Source organism: Leptodactylus fuscus, chromosome 5, assembly GCF_031893055.1.
Source record: "Leptodactylus fuscus isolate aLepFus1 chromosome 5, aLepFus1.hap2, whole genome shotgun sequence".
Lineage (NCBI taxonomy): Eukaryota > Metazoa > Chordata > Amphibia > Anura > Leptodactylidae > Leptodactylus > Leptodactylus fuscus.
This window is the reverse complement of record NC_134269.1, coordinates 73,111,691-73,133,680: the sequence shown is the minus strand read 5'-3', so window position 1 is coordinate 73,133,680 and position 21,990 is coordinate 73,111,691. Positions and strand designations below refer to the sequence as shown.

The following is a 21,990-nucleotide window of genomic DNA, read 5'->3' as shown; positions in this document are numbered from 1 at the left end:
ACCCCAATATATTCTTTGAATTCCCAGTCAGACAATGGCACTGTATACCAGTAGTAAAAATTGTGGGTGCACGTAACCCCAATATATTCTTTGAATTCCCAGTCAGAAACTGGCACTATATGGCAGTAGCAAGAAATGAGGGTATTTGTATTCCCAATATACTCTTTGAATTCCCAGTCAGACAATGGCACTGTATACCAGTAGTAAAAATTGTGGGTGCACGTAACCCCAATATATTCTTTGAATTACCAGTCAGAAACTGGCACTATATGGCAGTAGCAAGAAATGAGGGTATTTATAACCCCAATATATTCTTTGAATTCCCAGTCAGACAATGGCACTGTATACCAGTAGTAAAAATTGTGGGTGCACGTAACCCCAATATATTCTTTGAATTCCCAGTCAGAAACTGGCACTATATGGCAGTAGCAAGAAATGAGGGTATTTGTATTCCCAATATACTCTTTGAATTCCCAGTCAGACAATGGCACTGTATACCAGTAGTAAAAATTGTGGGTGCACGTAACCCCAATATATTCTTTGAATTCCCAGTCAGACACTGGCACTATATGGCAGTAGCAAGAAATGAGGGTATTTGTATTCCCAATATATTCTTTGAATTCCCAGTCAGACAATGGCACTGTATACCAGTAGTAAAAATTGTGGGTGCACGTAACCCCAATATATTCTTTGAATTACCAGTCAGAAACTGGCACTATATGGCAGTAGCAAGAAATGAGGGTATTTGTATTCCCAATATATTCTTTGAATTCCCAGTCAGACAATGGCACTGTATACCAGTAGTAAAAACTGTGGGTGTATATAGCCCCAATTCTATTGCTAGGGGACTTGCAGGGTATTTCTGGGGTGAAGGTGGGGGGGCACACCGTTGGAACGGGTATCGGGGTATATATCGGGTATACGGGAATACACTGACAGTGTATTCCATTCAGGATCCTGGGAAAGCTGGGTTGCGGCGATTGAGCCCGTCAGTGCCACGTTACACTGACAAGCTTCTCCCTGGAATTTAGCTCTTACAAGAGCTGTTGGTTGTCTTCTCCTTCCTATCCTAGCCTGTCCCTGCCTACCCAGAATCTAAGCCCTAGCTAGCTGGACGGAAACCTCCGTCCTCGGTGAATTGCAAGCTCAGAATGACGCGAAGCTGGGCGTCGCTGTTCTTTTAAATTAGAGGTCACATGTTTTCGGCAGCCAATGGGTTTTGCCTACTTTTTTCAACGTCACCGGTGTCGTAGTTCCTGTCCCACCTACCCAGCGCTGTTATTGGAGCAAAAAAGGCGCCAGGGAAGGTGGGAGGGGAATCGAGTAATGGCGCACTTTACCACGCGGTGTTCGATTCGATTCGAACATGCCGAACAGCCTAATATCCGATCGAACATGAGTTCGATAGAACACTGTTCGCTCATCTCTAGTAATATGCATTTCTTTTGTCCTAGTAACACATTCTTTTTCTTTTGTCCAAATAACATTACTCTTCCCACTTGAAGCAGGTGTTTTAGCAAGAGGCCACATAAGGGATTTACATACGAGGTCTTACTCCATTGACTAGGACTAAATGGTAAGGTGAATATTTTGAAAAAGGTTCACTTGGTGACAATGGTGTCTGTCAGTATGGAGATATTTTGCTTGAGAGGTGGTGTGGCTCAGAGCCTGGGGGCTTAGCCTGGCAGCAGGGGTGCTTTTGGGCTGCTAAGTTGCACTGAAGTTTAAAGGGCTAGGAACACCTTCATCAAATCTACCCTGCACCCCAAGACTTTGCTGTGTCACGAGGTGTACCCTGTTATTGTGTACTGAAGCATCAGGTTAAGCATCTGCGCCTCCACACCCGTGGAAGAGTTTTCAATAAAAGTTCATCTGTGTTGCATTGCTACAACGGTTTCTGTGTCTGACTCTGCACTGACATCAGGGCACCCCGAACACCACCAGTCAGCACAGTATAGGGGAAGCGCTGCAGGGGAACAACCACCACCAACATAAGTGCTGCCCCCTCATCACTAGTACCAGCGGTGGTCACGTGGGACAGCACCAGCGCTGTGCCCTCGTGCCCCAAGACCGTAATAAGTCTGCACTGTCTACAGCCCACAATTCCAACTGCAGCGTTACCTTCCATCTAGTCACCGCAATGGCAGCTGCAATGTCATGCCGCACTTAATACTGTAGTGACCCACTAGCCATGAAGTAGCTAGTGGACTTATACCCCTTGTTTATGAAGAATCTAATTTTGCTGAGAAGCATAAATCAATGTAGAATACTGGAATGTGCGGACCATGTCTATTTTCTAAATGTAGGTATTTTGGATATTCTTATACTGTAACTATCATTATACATTATGTAAGTATAATTCTGAAACTGTAATGGAAAACTTAAAAAAAAAAGGAAATATGTTATCCATATGGTAGCGAAGTGAACAAGTGTTAACAATTGCAGAAAAAAAACTCATGTACCTGAAAAATGTGTATGGAACACAACCCTTTTCTTATCTTGGTGAAAATCCAAAATGAGGGCACCCAAACAATACTAAAGTTCAAGAATCATATGCACATGCCTTTGTGGTTCTAAGTATTATTTACAGTGAAAAAAATATACTTATAGAAGGATCTCTCTTTGGTTAAAAGGTTATAAGGTACACTGTAAATTAAGAAAATTGCTGTACTTATGATTCTACATATTTATCGAGTTTTCCCCTTAACTGACTCATTCTAACTTTTTTCTTCAGGCTAAAAAAAATCCTATATCTAAATATAGAGAAAGGGATGTAATCTTTGTAGTATTTTTCCACATTATATCGCTGCATGTTAGCATTCTGTGAGGGTGCCAAAAGCTAAAAGTGTTTTGGAGATACTGCTAGTGTAAAATAATACAGCCAATTAACTATAAAAGCCGGGTAAAATGTAGCTGGACTAAGATGATAAAAAAGAAAAGAAAGCAAGAAAGTGTTGTGTCTTGGAAGCGTGCGAGTATTCTCTTGCTGGACAATTGCGCATTTACCCATCCCTTTCAGATGTTGTAAAACATGAGAAAAATATCATGTGCAGACGAAGACGCTGCAACACACTTAAAATGCTGTAAACTCTGTTGGATGTATATTATGCTTGACACCATAGTCTACGACATGAAAGCATTTGACTTGGCATTGTAAAATATCATTTTATGCACAAAACAAGTCTGTTTATTGTACGTGAATAAAACAACAGTTTACTAGTACAGTCATGAGAAAAATAAAGTACACCCTCTTTGCTTTCTATGGTTTTACGTATCCAGACATCTTAAAAAAAAAAAAAAAAATACTAATCTGGTCCTTTCGAAGGTTCCAAAAAGAAAGCACAACTGAACTTTGCATAACTAAACTTTTGAATAACTTTAGATTTTCTGGCAATATTTGTGTCATTAATACATTTTGTAATATACTTTATTAAGAAGTTTTGTCTCCTTTATGTGAAATCCTGCATTTCCTTAATCTTTCCCTTGCTTTCCTATTGCAAGTTGTACCCTGGTACTCACTGTGTACAGACCAGGGGGTCTGTAGGTAGGTAATCTAAGGGAAGGGAGGGTCACTTTAATATGTTCATAAGTTCTACCTTTATTATTTAGAGAGATATCACTGGTGGAAAATAGAGTTGGTATTAGGAGCAGCTGCATACAAAAATCCCAGTCATGAGTGTGTCATTCTGAAATAATACAGGCAGAACTGCAATCCGCTTTCATACAACACCTGAAGCGTATTTCTACATTTTATAGTGCCCAAGTTAAAACTGTGACACCCCACTTTTTATCCTTGCATTACACACAAGCCCATATACCACACACAGTGAGAAGCAGAGTACACATCTTTCTGGAGAAGTAAGGGAAAGAGTAAAGAAGTGCAGGATTTCATTGAAAGGAGACAAAAAAGTGTTAATAAAGAATTCTACAAAATGTATGAATGACAAGTACTGCCAGAAAATTAAAAGTGGTTAAAAAAATTCAATTATACAACAAGAATACTCAAAAGAGAACATCATTTAACAAAAATAAAGCCAAAATGGATCCACGTGTAAAAACGGAGCATCCAATCGTACACCCAATGAATCAGTAGCTTGTGTAAAACTACCTTTAGCAGCTATAATATGAAGTAATGGTTTTCTGTATGACTTTATTGTTCTGAAGGAATTATGGCCCATTCTTCTTTACAATGTCGCTTCAGTTCATTGAGGTTTATGGGAATTCATTTAAGGTCCTGTCACAGAATTTAAGTTGGGTTGAGGTTTGAACTTTAACTGGGCCATTGCAATGCCTGGATTCTTTTCTTTTTCGGCCATTTAGTTGTAGATTAGCTGTTGTGCCAAGCATCATTGTCCTGTTAAATGACTCCGTTTCAGCCAAGCTTTAGCTATTGGATAGATGGCCTACACTTGATTGTAGCATACTTTGTACTTGACTGTAGAATACTTTGTAGAAAACTTTCTAAGAATCAAATTATTTCTTTTTATTATGTCCTGATACATAAAACCAGAGAACTGAAGGATGTTGAACTTTCTGTTGCTCATGACAGTATACATTTGTGATGAAATTAATATTTAGCCCTAACAAGATTACTTTTAATTAAAACTGTTGTTCCAAGTCATACCTTATGCCAGAAAGAATGGCCTGTGGCCCCTTGATCTCTACTGCTGGTTCATAGCCTGTCTACTAAATGTAAAGTTGCAAACAGCCATTGCCCTTTTGATGCCTGGCAGTCCCTTGGACTATATTATGTTCTGGGCCAGCCACAGTAAATCCCTTTGTATTTCTTTCTACACAATACAACTCCTGATCCAATGCAGTGTAAAACAGTCCTATTCACTAGACAGAAGCTGTGTTGTCCTGTGCATGTAATCATTATGCATTATAGGAAATCCCTTTAAGCTATTAAACTATCACTCAGGAAATAAAGCAGCTAGCACAATACTGTCAGTGGTGTGTATACATAATATAACTCAAATGTTGTATTTATCGCAACATAAGAAGGAAGGAGGGTAAAATCACAGCCCAAATAAATAAAAGCATCTGCTAGTCTCTGTCATATGAAACCACAAGGATCCTGATCAGACATGGTGCTTCAAAATGTTAGGATAAGGTGTATAGACATCAAGAAGGAGTTGAGGTCATACAACATGGTTACTGGTATCATCCAACTTACTAGTAAGTAAAAACCAGCTTTAAAATGTCCCTAAGAAGTATTGTCCAAATTATATTACAATGTTTACTAGTACATAAACCTACAGAAATATTCCAGCAAGAAAAAAAAAAAGAAAAGTGAAAAAGCAAAAATAAACCATAAATTGATATATTTACATTTCTAAATATGAATTAGAGATACTCACAAGTATTAAACTGTGAGTACACAAACAGATACACACATATACATACATCATATACACTTGACTCAGTGCATATCGAAGGAACTAGTCTACAAAAAGGCATTTTTGGGAAAATGTGCACACGAATATGAGGAAAACAAAACAAACAAGAGGTAATGAGTGAATTGTACAGTGGCAGAGGGACAAAACTACAGTGACTATTACATGAGGTATGCCAAGCCTGGGTGTTCAGGTGCAGGAGTGACAATGCTGCCCCTACTGCTTACCTGCTGGCTGTTGAATGAAGCAGGAAGGAAACAAAATCATTGACACAATTCAATGAAAATGGTTATTTCTGACAAAGGAAACTAAGAAAGCTAATTTTACTATGAAAGCTTCATCAATATAGTGTAGGTGAGGGAGGTCTGATATAGAAAAGGTTACAGAGAAGACAACACTATGGATTGAAACTAAAATTGATGCAAATACAGTATGACATGAAGTCTTGGTTCTTGAATTTCCTGCCGACAGCTGCTATTTTTGAGATATTTGATATATAAAAAAGGACACAAAATTTATGATTGGGCTCCATCTATCTGTTAGGTATTACAAAACAATTATACTTAACATACTCATAGATATAGCTATAGATATAGGCGTATACATGTCATTTCCCTTGTGTGTGATTATTATGCTTACCTTACATAGAGAGAAATTGGTACTACAGTATTTAGAATGATAATGTAAGACCAGAATGTGAGGAATCCTGAGAACACAGCACTGTCCACCAGCTCATCCCAGTGAAGGTAGACTCTAAAGCGGCTGCCTACGTGATGCTCCCAAATAGAGTTTCCAACGGCTAGAATAACTCCCATGCACACTAGGAAGCCAAATATCTGGAATACAGACAGAAAAAAATGATTGCCCAGACAAGCACCAATTCAATCCTCCAACCATAACACCCAGCACACCGAGCAGAAAGCTTTGTTGTTCTATGATACACATTGGCTAGGTTTTCAGAATATTACAGACATGCATTAGACAAAACCAACATTACTCATATGACTTACCCATAAAACCAGTGTGTTCATAAGCCGATCAATGCTGGTTCTTTTAAACTTTGTTTTCCCGCTGTTCTGCATTAGTTTAGTATCTGGCCCTGTGAAAACAAAGCAGTATAGCAGAGACATTACTAAATGTAAATATTTATGAGGTTTGTATGTTTCAGGCATGTATCATGATGGCATACAGTAATAAATGATACAAAATAAACAGAGAACATAAGTATATTAAAAGGCTTTAATTAGACGGCAGCAGAAGTAGATTTCAGAAAAGAATATACTCTTTAACTAACTCTTCAATAATAACTCTACCTATACAAAGACAACTGCTTTTAGTGAACTAGTAATACGCACAATACAGGGTTAGAGAGGTCACAGGTTCCCCTATTTACCTTAGTGTCATTTATCAACCGAGTGACCGTAGTGTTGATCTATAAGATGAAGTTGTAGTCACTCAAAAGAGAATTACACCATTGCCCTAATACTTTATGAAATTTCATAGGGCAGCTTATCTCCTTGTATTTAGCTATAAGAGAAAATTGAATTCACCAGTTTCCTGTACATGGACAAAGAAGGATCCAGAGAGCCATCCAACACTAGACTATGGCCTTTCTGATTAAGAACAATGATTTCTGAAGATCCTAATATGATTTTTCAATCAAGTTTTTGACATCAAGTAACAAAACTCTGAATGGGCACATGAGCTTCTGAAGGAAATTGGGGTAGAAAATTCTCTCCATTCGATGTAGACAAGCAAAAGTCAAGTAACACTCATACAATATATAAACCTGACTATGTTGTTGTTATAGGAAGGGGGGAAACAAACATAGTTGACTTGAGGACACCCTAAAAGGTTTAATCTGTCAAGCACATAATGAATATATGTCATTTCACCAAGGCATGGTAATACTTCTACGATATATTAACATTAATAAAATGTGAATAAATAGCTGACACCAAACCACGGGGTCCCAGGGACCACAATCCTCAGCATAAGCAGGTAGTTAGAAATTCGGGACCTTGTGACTAATCTGGAGGTAGCTAAAGGATTGGGCATGTGGCACATTGAAGGAATACCATAAGTGATGAAAGAAAACAAACACACAACCACCATACAGATTGCCCAGGGTGCAGATCCCATAAAGTAATCATGAGATCAATTGCCTGTCAATCCACTTAACTCTTACAGGCCTGGATTGTGCCACAGTGGGGTTTTAGCTCTGATATCAGTATACCCAGTCACTCATTTAGCCTGCCACCATACCTGCTCTGCCAAACTATGAATAGGAAGTCATGTACTTTTAAGTAGGCAATGGGTTTGAAGAATGAGCCATAGATCAATGAGTCCCGGTAAGAGCTCAGGTAGTAACCATTGTCTAATGTATTGTAGCTGACCCGCTATGTAGTACAAGAATGGGTCTGGGAGAGAGGTCCCAGCATATTGCTTGGGGCATTGTAAACCAGTCATTTTCAGTTTAGTCATTGAACAGACCCAAATAAAAGAGGCCAGGTGGGAGTACTATTTTTCTGGTAGATTTTAAATGGTACTTGAATTGCCATCTGCTGAAAGGCATAAAAATGCTAAATTTTATGTTGAAATTGGACAATACAGGGTATATATTTTCATTTAGGAGAAGACTATGATAATATCAAGTGTAAATTCCCAAATACTTGCAGATCACAGTGATCTCTAGTCCACACTCTGACTCCCCGTGGCTGCAGATGGATAAGGGCAAGGGGTATAAAGGAGGACTTAGCCCAGTTGATGTGCAACCCAGAATGGTTGCCAAGCTCAACAATCAGGTACACAGTCCTCAGAAGCGTATGCATAGGATAAGAATGCTGTCCTGTTTTCTCGCTTTTCTTTGGTAACTCCTTTATGGATGGGGACAGTTCTAAGGGTTATAGCCAGCAGCTCTACTGCCAGGCCAAATAAGACAGGAAACAGTGGACAACACTGTCAAGTCTCTCTATAAAAAGGAAAGTAGTATAATGATCCAATTATAGAGAAAATTGTTCTAGGAGATTTGTGCAATATACAACTATGACTAAAACAACTTAAAATGTGCAGTAGAAAATCCACTGAACTGAATAAAACCTTTTAATAGCCTCTAAGAGTCAGTGCACACAGGTTTGGCGCCGATTTTGACCCTGAATCCGCCTCAAAATCAGAACTCTATTGGGAGGCTTTTTTTAGAGGCTGATTTTGAGGCGGATTTAGCTTCAAAATCAGCGCCAAAAACCTCTGTGTGCACTGACCCTAAAGAGGAAATTGCCCTGTTCTTCTTAAATGGTTAATGTGGTTTTTAGTATTGAGGGTCTATCATTGGGATAGACAATCAATTTTATATCTGCAGCGGTCCCAGGTGTCGGGATCACCTGTACAGATACTAGATGGCTCTTGGGAGACTTCAATGGGACAGAGCTGCAGTACCTACACTCACTGCTATACTTTGTACGGCAAGTGAGCAGTGTGGTAGGTAAACATTACCTTGGTTCACGTAACTTTCAAGATCCAGAGTGTCTTAACAATAGGCTATCAGTACTAGAAACCAGACAACTCCTTTAAGGGAGACTCTTACCTGAGATAGAACGTGGACCCATCTGAGGTTTTTTAGAAGTAGATATTCTGGGCATGTATCCAGATTGCTTGGGGTAAGTAAAATCTAGGATGACAGTTTCAAACCGTTCGCCATATCTTTTCTTATTTCTATACGCCATATGTTGCATATAGGGTTCACAATCTAAATTCCCTATCAGTACTTTCTTTGGAGTATGGGGGGGAAACTCACATATAAGGGGAGAACATAAAAACGATTTGCAGATCTCCCTGATCACATTTAAACCCAGGACTCCAGCGCTGTAGTGCAACAGTGCTACGGAGCCACTATATTGTCATCATCTGTGTTAATAGTCTATAACAATATTCAATTCCGATATTGGCCTATATGACCTGCACTTTAATCGGTCCTTGTCTTGTTTAAATAGTAGGATATTATTAGCTTCAAGAAATACATCGGCAGGCTATGTTCCTGGCAGGTTGCCTCATAAAACTTTAAACAAGATAGGAAGTAACAACTTTCAATTTGTAAATTGTAGTTTGTAAGGGTGCCATTTAGTATTCTGTACGACATACTGGAAAGCTGGAAAAAAAATTCAGAATGGTGGGAATTGGGGAAACAATGTCTCAATGCAGTGGAAAGGTAAGGACAGTAATAAACCATCCATGCCTTTCCTTCGAGGAGTTTGGTTGTCACTGACAGCCAACTTCTGCACAATCTTGGGCAACTGCAAATCTGCAAGGAAGTACAAGTACTGCCCAGACATATATAGTGAATGAGCCATCGGCAAGTAGTAGCAACAACTGTTAAATGTAGAACATTAACCTGTATGGACACACAATGGGACATATACCTATAGCTTACAGAAACCTAAGTAAGATTTTATAAATGAACAGAATACCTGCAAAGATGACCATCCCAAAGCACCATTCAGTATTTCTTAGAACACATCCTCGCAAAAGCATCTTGCTATTATTCAGAGAATACTTGCAGTCTTTCCAAATTAATGTTCCATTAAACTTGTCAAGCTTGTTGTTTGGGGGCTCACACAGGATTTCCCCTGTAGAAAAATAAATAAATAAATAAATAAATAAATAAACAAACCCTGTATATAGTCACAAAATTAAAAAAAAACAAAAAAAACCCACACAATCTAGACACATTGAAAACAACTTAACTTTTACCAGTGAAGCTTCTCATGATCATACACAGACACATTTAGACACTGTAGTATCAGAGTTCCCTGGGCACTAACTTCCCACATACTGTACACACTACTACAGCTATAAGTAACGCTAGGTTCACACTCTGTTGGGGGCTTCTGTCCCCCATTCCGGTTGAAAAATGCGGAGACAAAAGTGCTACAAGCAGAAACTGGGGGTAAACCCGGCGGACCCCATTATAGTCTATATTATATTATAGTTTCTGCAGATAACAGCTTTTTAAGCGGATTAAGAATTCCACTTAAGCAGACCCAAAGAACAGAATGCCGAATGCTAGTGTGAACCTAGCGTTAACCGCATCGTTCAACAGCTCTCCCTTTGGCAGCAACTTGTGCTGTAAACGTAGTATGGAGTCATACATTAAGTAAACGTAAAAATAAATAGAAAACAATATATATTTCATAAAACCTTAATATAATTTGTGATACTCCTTTAGTCAGTCACAGATGTATGTATCCTAACAAGTTAGAGCTATATACGCTGATTCTATCTCTATCTATCTATCTATCTATCTATCTATCTATCTATCTATCTATCTATCTATCCATCCAGTCTTTTTATTACATAACTATGAACTGCATTACAGTATGAATAAACTTTCAAAGAAAGAAAATACATATACAGATGTGGAAGAAAACCAAAATCTCATTCCCATGTTGCTTTAAATTTAATGACTGAAAACTATTTTTTAATCCTGTTTTTGCAGATTTCTTTTGACCTTTATTTTATTTACTTTATTTAAGCTTTGGACTGAATACTTTCCAAGCTCACACGAGGAATGATGATGCATTTGCAATGGTGCAGGAATCTGACAGGCTCTAAATTTCACAATGCCTGGATTACCAATTCAGAGAAATTGTCAAGCATGCAATCTTTTTTTTGTTAAACTTTTCGTTGTCACACGTTTTTCCTGACAGATTTACATTTATTCTAGAGAAGATTTAAATATAGATTGTCTGCAATTCAAGAGAAAACACACATGCAAATTGGAGGCTTGGAATTTTAGCTCTAACTTTAGCAGAGATCTACATGCATAATTGATTAAAATTCCGCAAGCTTATTTATATGTAAAAATTAATGTTTCCTTTCATTTATTTGAAATATGAATATATATTTTTTTATTGTTGAGAAATATTTTCTGCAGCGAGAGACCACACGTGATAAATTGAGAAGATGCAATATTAAGGCATACTCTAAAGCAACCTGTGAGACATTAATACATTTTATAATGTATGCAAGAAAAATAATGTACTAAGGGTATGTTCACTTGGTGGAATTTGTACAAGCTAAAAATTTCAGTTTCAGGAATTTGAAGCTGAATTTTTCTGCTTGTTGAAATTCCTCAACGAACCTTGCAAACTACTGCACCAGCCAGGCAGTAACCTCTGCTAAAAATTCAGCTCCAAATTCAGTCATGTGATCATATCCTAAGGCTGAGGTCCCACGTTGCAGAAACACAGCTTTTTTTTGTAGCAGATTTTGTTGCAGTTTTTTGAACCAAAGCCAAGAATGGCTACAGAAGGAATGGGAACTATATAGGAAGTTCTTATACTTCTACCTGCTGCTCAATCCATTCCAGGCTTTGGCTCAAGAAAATGCAACAAAATCTGCAACAAAAAAAAGCTGTGTTTCTGCAATGTGGGGCCTTAGCCTAAGGGTTCGTTCACTGGAGTTTTTTGAACGCAGAAATAATCTGCTTCAGGAACTGGAAAGCAGTGTCTGGGTGTTTTTTGGCATGTTTTTTGTTCCCTTTTGTTTTCTCCAGTACACTGGTTTGGGGGTGGGCCTGGAAAATTTGCTTAAAAAAAAACAAACAGTGGTTTTTGTTGCAGTTTATAAAAAAAAACATTAAAGACTTACTTACTCTGTAATGTCTTATTCTGTCTGTACACAAACCCTATGGTTTGTGGATTGTGTTGGCACAATATAAATAAATGTTGTTATTATTATTATTATTATTATTATTATTATTATTATTATTATTAGAGATGAGCGAGTAGTATTCGATCGAGTAGGTATTCGATAGAATACTACGGTATTCTAAATACTCGTACTCATTCGAATACTATTCCTATTCGCAGTAAAGATTTGATTCAGAACCAGCATTGATTGGCCGAATGCTATACAGTGTACAGCATTCGGCCAATCAACGCTGGTTCTGCCGGAGGCTCGTCTGTGACAAGGCGGAGTCTAAGATCAGACCACAATGGAGACTGCTGTGGTCTGATCTTAGACTCCGCCTCGTCACAGACGAGCCTCTGGCAGAACCAGTGTTGATTGGCCAAATGCTGTACACTGTATGGCATTCGGCCAATCAACACTGGTCAATGCATTCCTATGAGAAAAAGTCAGCTCCCGCATAAACAAAAGCTGCCAGCTCTCCCGACTAGCAAAGACGAGCCTGCTGCAGAACCAGCATTGATTGGCCGAATACTATACACTGCATAGCATTCGGCCAATCAATGCTGGTTCTGCAGGACAATTAAATTCACATTAGCGCTTGGCTCCCGTCCGGAAGGAGTCCGCAGGAGGACCCCCCCTCCCCCCCCCCCGAATGGAATATCAGCGCAACTGCAAGCGCTGTGCAGTTAAAGCGCATGGACCCGTTATAGTCTATGCCAGGGGTCTCAAACTCGTGGCCCGCGGGCCGCATGCGGCCCCCCGAACAATTTTGTGCGGCCCGCACAAGCCTAGGGACGCCGGATCCAAGTTGAATCCGGACGTTTCACCATTTTGCCCACAGGCAGTTTTATATACTGCCGGAAAGCTGACAGTGCGCTGAGTTCAGCACACTGTCGGCTTTCCCGATGTGGGCCCAGTGTGAAGAGCTTACGGTCCGGTACCGTAGCTCTTCTATGGTCAGAAGAGCGTCTCTGACACTCAGTCAGAGACGTCCTTCTTCACAGCACAGCCAATCGCGCTGTGCTGTGAGAGCCGGGAGGAACGCCCCCTCCCTCCCTGATAATGCTCGTCTATGGACGAGTACTGCGAGCAGAGGGAGGGGGCGTTCCTCCCGGCTCTCACAGCACAGCGCGATTGGCTGTGCTGTGAAGAAGGACGTCTCTGACTGAGTGTCAGAGACGCTCTTCTGACCATAGAAGAGCTACGGTACCGGACCGTAAGCTCTTCACACTGGGCCCACATCGGGAAAGCTGACAGTGTGCTGAACTCAGCGCACTGTCAGCTTTCCGGCAGTATATAGAACTGCCTGTGGGCAAAATGGTGGAAGGTCCTCTTTAAACATTGAGGTGGAATGAAGGGGCTCATGACACTGGGGGCAGACGAAGGGAGGGGGGAGAACGGCATGACACTGGGGCAGAAATGGAGGGACATGAATCTGGGGGCAGAGATGGGGGGACATGAAACTGGGGGCAGAAATGGAGGGACATGAATCTGGGGGCAGAGATGGGGGGACATGAATCTAGGGGCAGAGATGGGGGGACATGAATCTGAGGGCAGAGATGGGGGGACATGAATCTGGGGGCAGATGAAGGGTGTATATGTAACTGGGGGAAAGATGGAGGGGGGACATATAGTTTACGGGTGACTGTAGGAGGATTATACAGTGTGGGGGCACATGAAAAATGAATGGGCGGAGTCAACATAAAAGTGGGTGGAGCTAAATTTGCCGCGGTGCGGCCCGCCGACTGGCTGGGATCTTGCTCTGCGGCCCACATGCTGAGTTGAGTTTGAGACCCCTGGTCTATGCGGTCCATGTGCTTTAACTGCACAGCGTTCCTCCTAAACACTCTCCTCCTGCTACTCGTGGACTTGGTGACTCTCCTTTAGTCGAATAGTGGTTTCCCCTGAAATGAGCATTTTTTCCCATAGACTATAATGAGATTCGATATTCGATCGAGTAGTCGAATATTGAGGCTCTACTCGAGACGAATATCAAATCTCGAATATTTCACTACTCGCTCATCTCTAATTATTATTAATTATTATTATTATTATTATTATTAATAATAATAATAATAACAACAACAACAAAAGAGCAAATATTACTTGTGGTTATTTTTAGATGTAAATATCCCTTAGGGATTACTCGAACGGCTCCAACTCAAACTTTTCTTGAGCAGCAAACTGAAAAATGATTTGTGGTTGTCGTTTTCCGACACACCAGCAAATTTATGCAAAGGCATACCACAGCAGATTACCAAGCGTAATCATTGTTAATGTCATGGTTAAAATCCAAAAACAATAAACTCTACCCTCATTACAAACCATTCCACAAGTTTATCGCTCCTGTTCATCTCAAGTTGCTACAATTTGGCTCTCAACTAAATAAAACTTTAAGCTAATCAAACTCAAATTAGCAAAACATTAGGTCTCGAATGAACGCCCATCAACATGCACAATTCCTGCTGATGAAAGAAGTACCAGACATTTGTGGAATGCCACAAAGTTCAGACCAGAAAAGTTTTACCAATTTTCATCATGGTCACCAATGCTGAAGTATCCATGGTCTCACTCATTTATAACACAATGTAATTTACTTTGTATTTGTAATGCATGCTTACTGAATGACTTAAGTATGCACAAACCGATAATATATTAGTACTCATGCAAACAAGATAGGAAATGTGAAGACAAAGCATGACAACCTTCAAAGGTTCTGTTTATAGACATTGGCTTTCACAATCATATGGTAATATTTACTGAAATAATCTGTATTTTCTCTACAGAGATCTTTTCAGATATAATTTTTGTGTTCTACATTAGGCCAGCGATTGTTGAAGATTAATACTAAGCCCACAATTGACCCAATCGCAATCAGCTCACAATTAGACAACTCCAAAGTACTTTCTTAGCCACTAGATCTAAAACACCCATTGGTTTCTTTGAACTAAACTTCCTAAAAGGTAGAAAGAGTGGGGCTTGGAAGGAAGGCAACTGGATTAAAGAAAGGTTGGTTCTAGATTGAAATATTCAATGTTCCTCAAAGATAGGTGGGGATCTGGAACAAATGGTTTTTTTCCCCTTTGTGCCTCCATTGCCAAGATGTCACATCTATCAATATGAAAATGAGCTCTTTAGAGTGGGCAGTAAACACTGTAAAATCAAACCTTACAAGAAATTTGTGCAAATGTAGTTTATCTCTAATTCCAGTACATTACCAGACTATTAAAAGGGGTTGTCCAGGCAAAGATGTTATTTTTTTAATTAAGCCGAGGGATGTGAAAAAAACAAAACATACTCACTGATGTTTCTGCACCTCCCAGCATGGTCCATTCTGGTGGAAGTTCCCATCGCACATGACCACTGAGGCCAATCAGTACCCCAGGGAAGGACACAGGACATCACTTTCTGTGGCGTCCCTGGGTCCCTTCCTTAGGCCACTGATTAGCTTCAGTGGTCACATGACTGCTGAGGCCAATCATCAGCTTCAACTAAAGAGACCCAGCACATTACAGCCAGCGATGAATTCCTATGCAAAACAACAACCGGGTATCAGGCCTGGACCATGTTGGGAGGACACCGGAGCACGGGGGACAGGTATGGGGGGTTTTTGGGGTGAGGGGGGTTTCCACTTCCCCCAGCTTATTTAAAAAATAAAATTTAAGACTTAAGCTTTACAGTTTGTCCTAAAAAAAATACATAAGCCCTTAGCAGCATGTGGGAATGGAAAAATGAGAAAGATATGGCTTGTTGAATGTGGGGAGAAAAATGGCTGTGATGAGAAGGGTTTAATTAATTATGGGTTATGGGAAAATATATAGTAAATAAAGTGTTCAAGTACAATAAATCAAATACAGTTAGGGTACAGACTTATTTTCTTGCTCTTGGCAAGTTAGTAGCTAAGTAGGTTGATACTCCTTCATACTACCTGACTGTACTGTGTAAGATGAGGAAGACTTGGGAAGCATTAGCAGGGCTCTCTACATCCAGTGCTTCATGGTTTTCAGAATAGTTTTCTAATAGTCACCAGAATATCAGAAACATATCCATAGTCTGCACAGTTTGTTTTTTCTGCAAGCAAATTTTTAATCTGCCTAAGTCATGACTGAACTGTAAAGAATTTGCTTCTATAGCCTACCCATTATATCACGTCCAATACAGTCATTTTTCATTAAATATGCCAACTCATAGCTGGAATATACATCCACTATTTTTGGCACCACACGGTCATGTCTCATTTTCTCAACATTTCTCAAAACAGTGGAGATCATCGTAAAAATTGCAGACTTTATGTGTGCTAAACACAAGCAGTTTCTGGAGAGCATTTAGTCCCACTGGTCAAAAGTGATGATTTGTATGGCTCTGCCGACTATCCTAAAATGAGGAATAAACCATTTTGTCTTTCATGAAAGGAAGTGATGACAGGCAAATACTTTCGGTTTTAAGAGGGCTGTAATGTACTTCAAAGCAGAAACCTAAAATAGTAAAGTAATGCATAACAGAATGAACCACCTAAATTAAGATCTGCGAAGATTTGGAGAAGTGTGGAAAATGTAAAGCCACCTAATACCCGCATGCACACAGTATTAATATAGCCCATTCTACAAATACAGAAGGTTCTTGGATTATGGAAAAGGTCACATACAGATAATTGCTTCCTTTGTAATGAAAGCTATACAGATCTGGAATTTTATATTTAAATAGATCTTAAATGGAAAATAAAATAACCACTGGTTTGGTATAAACATTGTACAACGAATTAGCAAAATTTATTTTACTGTCGAAATTATTTACTTTAAATCATCCTTTTCTCTTTTACTAGTCCAATGGCATTACTTAAAGGCTAAGTCCTTTTACTGAAAATATGCAATTATTAGTTGATGCGTTGATTTTGGAAACCATTATATCAACATGACAGCTTTCAAAGTCTTAGTGTATTTTCTCCAACTTTTTCTCCGTTTGTTGGAAAATGTACCAACTCATATTGGATTCTAACCCATGTCAAAACAGTACCTCAAAAAAAAAAAACCTTCAAACTTCAAGGCAAGAGAAATTACATTTTCCCCGAGAGTCATCCAGATTGTGTTGGACTGTTTTGGTTGAAAAATAAATAGAGATAAACGATGACTGTTTCAAGATGAAGATCATTAAAGGGGTTTCCCGAGTGTCCAAAAAGACCTGAAAAAACCTCTCAATAAGGTTTCCTTTATGACTAATGGAGTCTGTTGAAACAATTAGTATAAAAGTCTTAAGGTGTGTCTAAAGTTTGATCAAGTCAATGAAAACAATTACCATCGAGCAACATAACATGAGTGGTCTATATCATAAAAATGCAAAATTCACAGCGTTTTGGTTTGTCATATGGCTTCTACTCCTGAAGAAGATGGAACGATTATGCCTTATAATGCAGACGTTTTCATAACATACACCAGAACATGGTTTGTGGCACCTGAAGTTCCATAGTCAGCCTGGTCTACTTTCTAGGACTATGGTCTTATACGGCCCTCCACAGTGCTGCACCCTCCTAAATCTCTGAACTCATCTCTGTCTAGCACGATACCCATGCTCTCTGTTCTTCCAATGATCTATAACTAACAACCTCAATCCAAACCTCCCACCTTTAAGAAGTCTCTCAAGTTACTTTTATTCTAAGGAAAGTGCTTCTGAAGACAATTGAATTATTACTCAGCGTCTACACTTTCAAATGTGCTCTCAAAACATATCTTAGGCAGATCTATTGCATTCCTTAATCCAACTCTTCTACATTTATCCTCCCTAAACTAACTCTTCTCTTTTCACCTCATCCTTCTATATTATTCCTTAGAACCAGATGCCTTAACGGTGCTGACACAAAGTATTCCTGGCCACAGTATACCCACACTCCAGACTGGGGTTGCCACTAAGTAAGTGGAACATTGATTAATGATGGGTTATTTCTCATTAATAACCCACATGTTTGTGATGTTACTGTGAAGCCAGTAAGAAATAATTCACCATTAATCAGTGTTTTACTTACAAGTGAATGCATCGGCAGCCCAAATCCAGAATGAGATTATGCTACAGAAGCACCCTTACAGAAAGTCCACACACTATATAAACATGCACAGATACAAGCTGGTAAATGGCTCATGTTTCTTTATAGGCTGGGTCGCATCTGTCATGAGGCAAGATGAGCATCTCGTCTCAGGCAGCAGATTGCCAAGTCCCTGAAAAAGCAACACTGACAATATTTGTGGGTCAAACACACACAGCGGTTTGGTTTCGACCGAAAATGTCGGAAACTGCTATAATTATACTCTGTCATCTCTTCAGACCTCAAAGTATAATGAATGGAGGACCAGGGGTGGTGATCAAACATAGTAAACAGTGTTACTCACCTCCACTGGACTCTGGCCCCGAAGACCAGCATTGGAGCCCAGGGAAGGTGAATAACACTGCCTATTATGTTTTATGCTAATTATACTCTTGGGTCTGAAAAGACTCTAAAGTATAATAATAGCTTGTGAGCTCTAAAGCCCCAAAATTTGTAGGGGCCACTATAAAGCATTATACTGTGTGGAGGAGCCAATATGAAACACTATAGTACGTGAAGGGGCCATGGTGGGTCATTATACTGTATGGAGACATTATACAACGTGAAGGGACCATTATACTGTGTGGAGGGGCCACTAGTGGGCATTATAATAGTCCATAGTAGTTCCTCCACACTATAATGTGTGAAGAAGCCACTATGCACTATAATGTGTGGTCTATGGGACATTATTCTTAAGGGAGTTTTCCAACAATTTGATCAACTCAGAGGGGGTCAGGGCAAGAGGAACATAAAATAAAGTTAAAAGAAAACAAAATCTCACACACTCACCTTATTAAAAGAACACTGGACTAGTATACATTCGAGCACTTCTATTAGTTGAATTGTTTATTACTTTAGTCCTCTGTAATGATCTTGCCTGTACATGAAAACTTTGACTTGTGCTAAAATGGTGACTATATATTTGTGTGTGTGTGTGTGTGTGTGTGTGTGTGTGTGTGTGTGTATTATGTGCGTGTGTGTTATTATAGGACTATAAAAAAATGGATCAATTGGCTCCTAAACTGAAAAATTTAGAAAGCAAAATAAATGTTTAGTTGCCAAATTGTATAATGCTCTCCCACAGCATATATAATGCTCTCCTCACCAACTTCTCCACGGAATATATATTGCTTTCTCCATTGCCCCCACATAGTATATATAATGTTCTCCCCAGGACCTCACCCACAGTAGATAGAATGATCTCCCTAGTGCCCCTCTCCCATTGTATTATTCTTCTAGTGCCTCTTTAACAGTATATATAATGCTCTTCCCAGTGTCCTCCACCCTTAAAGGGACTCTATCACTAGGAAAAGTCATTTTTAACTAATCACATCCTTGCATAGCCTTTAGAAAGTCTATTCCACACCTACCTTTTGTATGTAGATTGCCTCCGTGGTTTCTGAATAAATCCGTTTTTATTCATATGCTAATTAGTCTGGTTCACGATAGATCGTGCACTCCTCTCCCTATTGTTTTCTATGGGAGACTGCTGATGATGATGACTCCTGTTTGTTTCACACACATAAAAGATAATAGGAGAGAGGAGGCTGCTGGGAACTTCCTGAGCTGGCTGGAGGCTCATTAGCATGTGAATAAAAACGGACTTATTCAGAAACCACTGAGGCAATCTACATACAAAAGGTAGGTGTGAAGTAGCATTTCTAAAGCCTATGCAAGGCTATGATTAGTTAAAAATGACTTTTCCCAGTGATAGAGCCCCTTTAACATCACTAGTAGCTTCCTAAATGGTGGAGCAGGAAGCTGAAGTCTGCTTCACCATACTATTCATTCTACCTGTGGACAGATCTGACATCAATACATTTTGTCTTAAAGAGACAGCACAGCAGCAGGCTACTCACAAATGGTGCCAAAACTAAAAAGTCTTGTGTCCATTTGTAAACTCTTAGTTGCACTGGCGACCATTTTGGTCACCATCTGGAGCCTTGTTTGAAAGTAAGCAGTAAAGTAAGAGGAGGATACGTGACACTGAAGTGTGGATTACCTAGTTGTCTCTCTGCTTTGTTTCTTCCTACTCACACCACACCACTATCCTGTTCCACATGTTTCACATGCAAAGTCAATTATTGAAGATTAATGAAGTCTCATTTCCAGAGATAATTGTAGCTAAGAGGTCACTTTAGAGATTTGGAAAAAAGAAGGAAAGATACCAAGTACCACATGTACATATGTCGGATTTACGATTGATACTTTTTGTTATAATATATAACAATGAAACCCCATAAATGTTAGTAATATATATATATATATATATATATATATATATATATATATATACATATATATTATACAGTACATTCACTCTTATGATAATTTTTTTTCAAATTCTGCGGCTACAAAAGATGCCTGAAAAGGGCTTTTTTTCCAGCAGAAATTCTTTGGTAACTGTTATTGCATTGCAAAATGCAGAAGCAGAAGTGAAAACCTGCAATATAATTTGGCATGTAATGGCTTGATTATTTGGAACTGAGAGATTTTTTACAGCATGTGGATGAGCTCTGTTTACAGCACATTCACCCAAGCCTTAAAACTTGCAGCAATAAGCTGACTATGAAATAAAAATAACCTAAACCAGCTTATAATATGGCAGCAAAACAGATGGCTAGGAGACCAGGTAAAAAACAATTATGGTATATTGTGTGGCAATCCCATCAAAGTTAGAGATGAGAAAATCCCTTTAAGAAATGTGCAATAACACAGAGAGTTTATCCCTCATAACACAGATATATTCTCAGTTGAATCCCTGCATGGGTTATCAATAAAAAAAAAAACTATGTAATATTACATGGCTTTAGTTATGTATTTACACATTATATAACTAATAACCTGATGGCTGGCTAATACAGCTTAAACAACATTTAAGAGTCACTAAACATTATTAACCCGAGTCGTTGCTATACACTATTTCCTTACTTACCATCAAATTCTGCTAGCCTTGAAATATCCTCTCCAAGGTCAGCAGTTACTGGAAGAGCTTGCCGAACTTTCAGATTGGTTTCTCTGAAAAATATGCAATGATATACAATCTGTCATATTAACCCAAGTATTAATTGTCCCATCCACCTGCACTATAACATAGTGTAGTAATAACACAATTCTGGCACGCAGCCACCTGAAGTGACAATGACTGCCAGCAGTTACACACCAGCATTAACAATACCATTCTGTTAAGATATAGAGTGATATTATTTTGTCATAAACATTGCCATTAGAGGCACCTTGCTTTGATTTATGCTCTGGAGCTGTCATTCCCCATATATACAAAGAATAGTCTGTTAGGGTTCACTGTGCGTACTGTAATTACACTAAGGAAATGTGTATTTCATGTACTCGGGATAGGAGTTTTTGTAACTTGACTGCTTCATATTCAGGGGTGATTCTGGCTTTACTCACCTGTCCCCGGCACTGCAATGTCTGCTGCCAAAGACCACTTGGTTGGGCATCATGCCTTGGTTGCCAGAAGCCCTGTGCCCCATGTGAGTATAATGTCCCACAGTGGTCTCCACAGAGTATAGTTCAAGGGCTGCCCCCTCAAGGACTCCTTTCACCTCATGGCAGATGTGGCCCTGTTCATATTCCCAACACAAGTACTAGTACATGATACGCTACCTTTTCTGCCAATTATTTCTTGCCTAGTTAAGAATAGTATATATGCTCCATCACTCAACTCTCCATCCAAAATTCCCCAGAAAGTCTTAAAAGGGTATTTAGGGAATCACCATTTATTAATTTACATATCTGCTCATTCTGTCCTTAAGAGTTTAGAGGACAGTCCTAGTCAGTGGCTCGCTATCACCGAAGCCACAGCCATACTAG

General features: G+C 39.3%; 1 protein-coding gene across 1 annotated transcript in view; it reads right to left on the bottom strand.

Moving 5' to 3' along the window:
* ATP8B4 (ATPase phospholipid transporting 8B4 (putative)) overlaps nt 1-21,990 on the bottom strand; it is a 152,934-nt gene that overhangs the window by 49,324 nt on the left and 81,620 nt on the right. Inside the window, exons 10-13 of the mRNA XM_075273372.1 lie at nt 21,092-21,174; nt 9,860-10,018; nt 6,407-6,495; nt 6,036-6,232 (exon numbers count right to left, since the gene is read on the bottom strand). Of these exons, the coding sequence (XP_075129473.1) occupies nt 6,036-6,232; nt 6,407-6,495; nt 9,860-10,018; nt 21,092-21,174 (528 nt within the window). The remainder of the gene's footprint in view (nt 1-6,035; nt 6,233-6,406; nt 6,496-9,859; nt 10,019-21,091; nt 21,175-21,990) is intronic.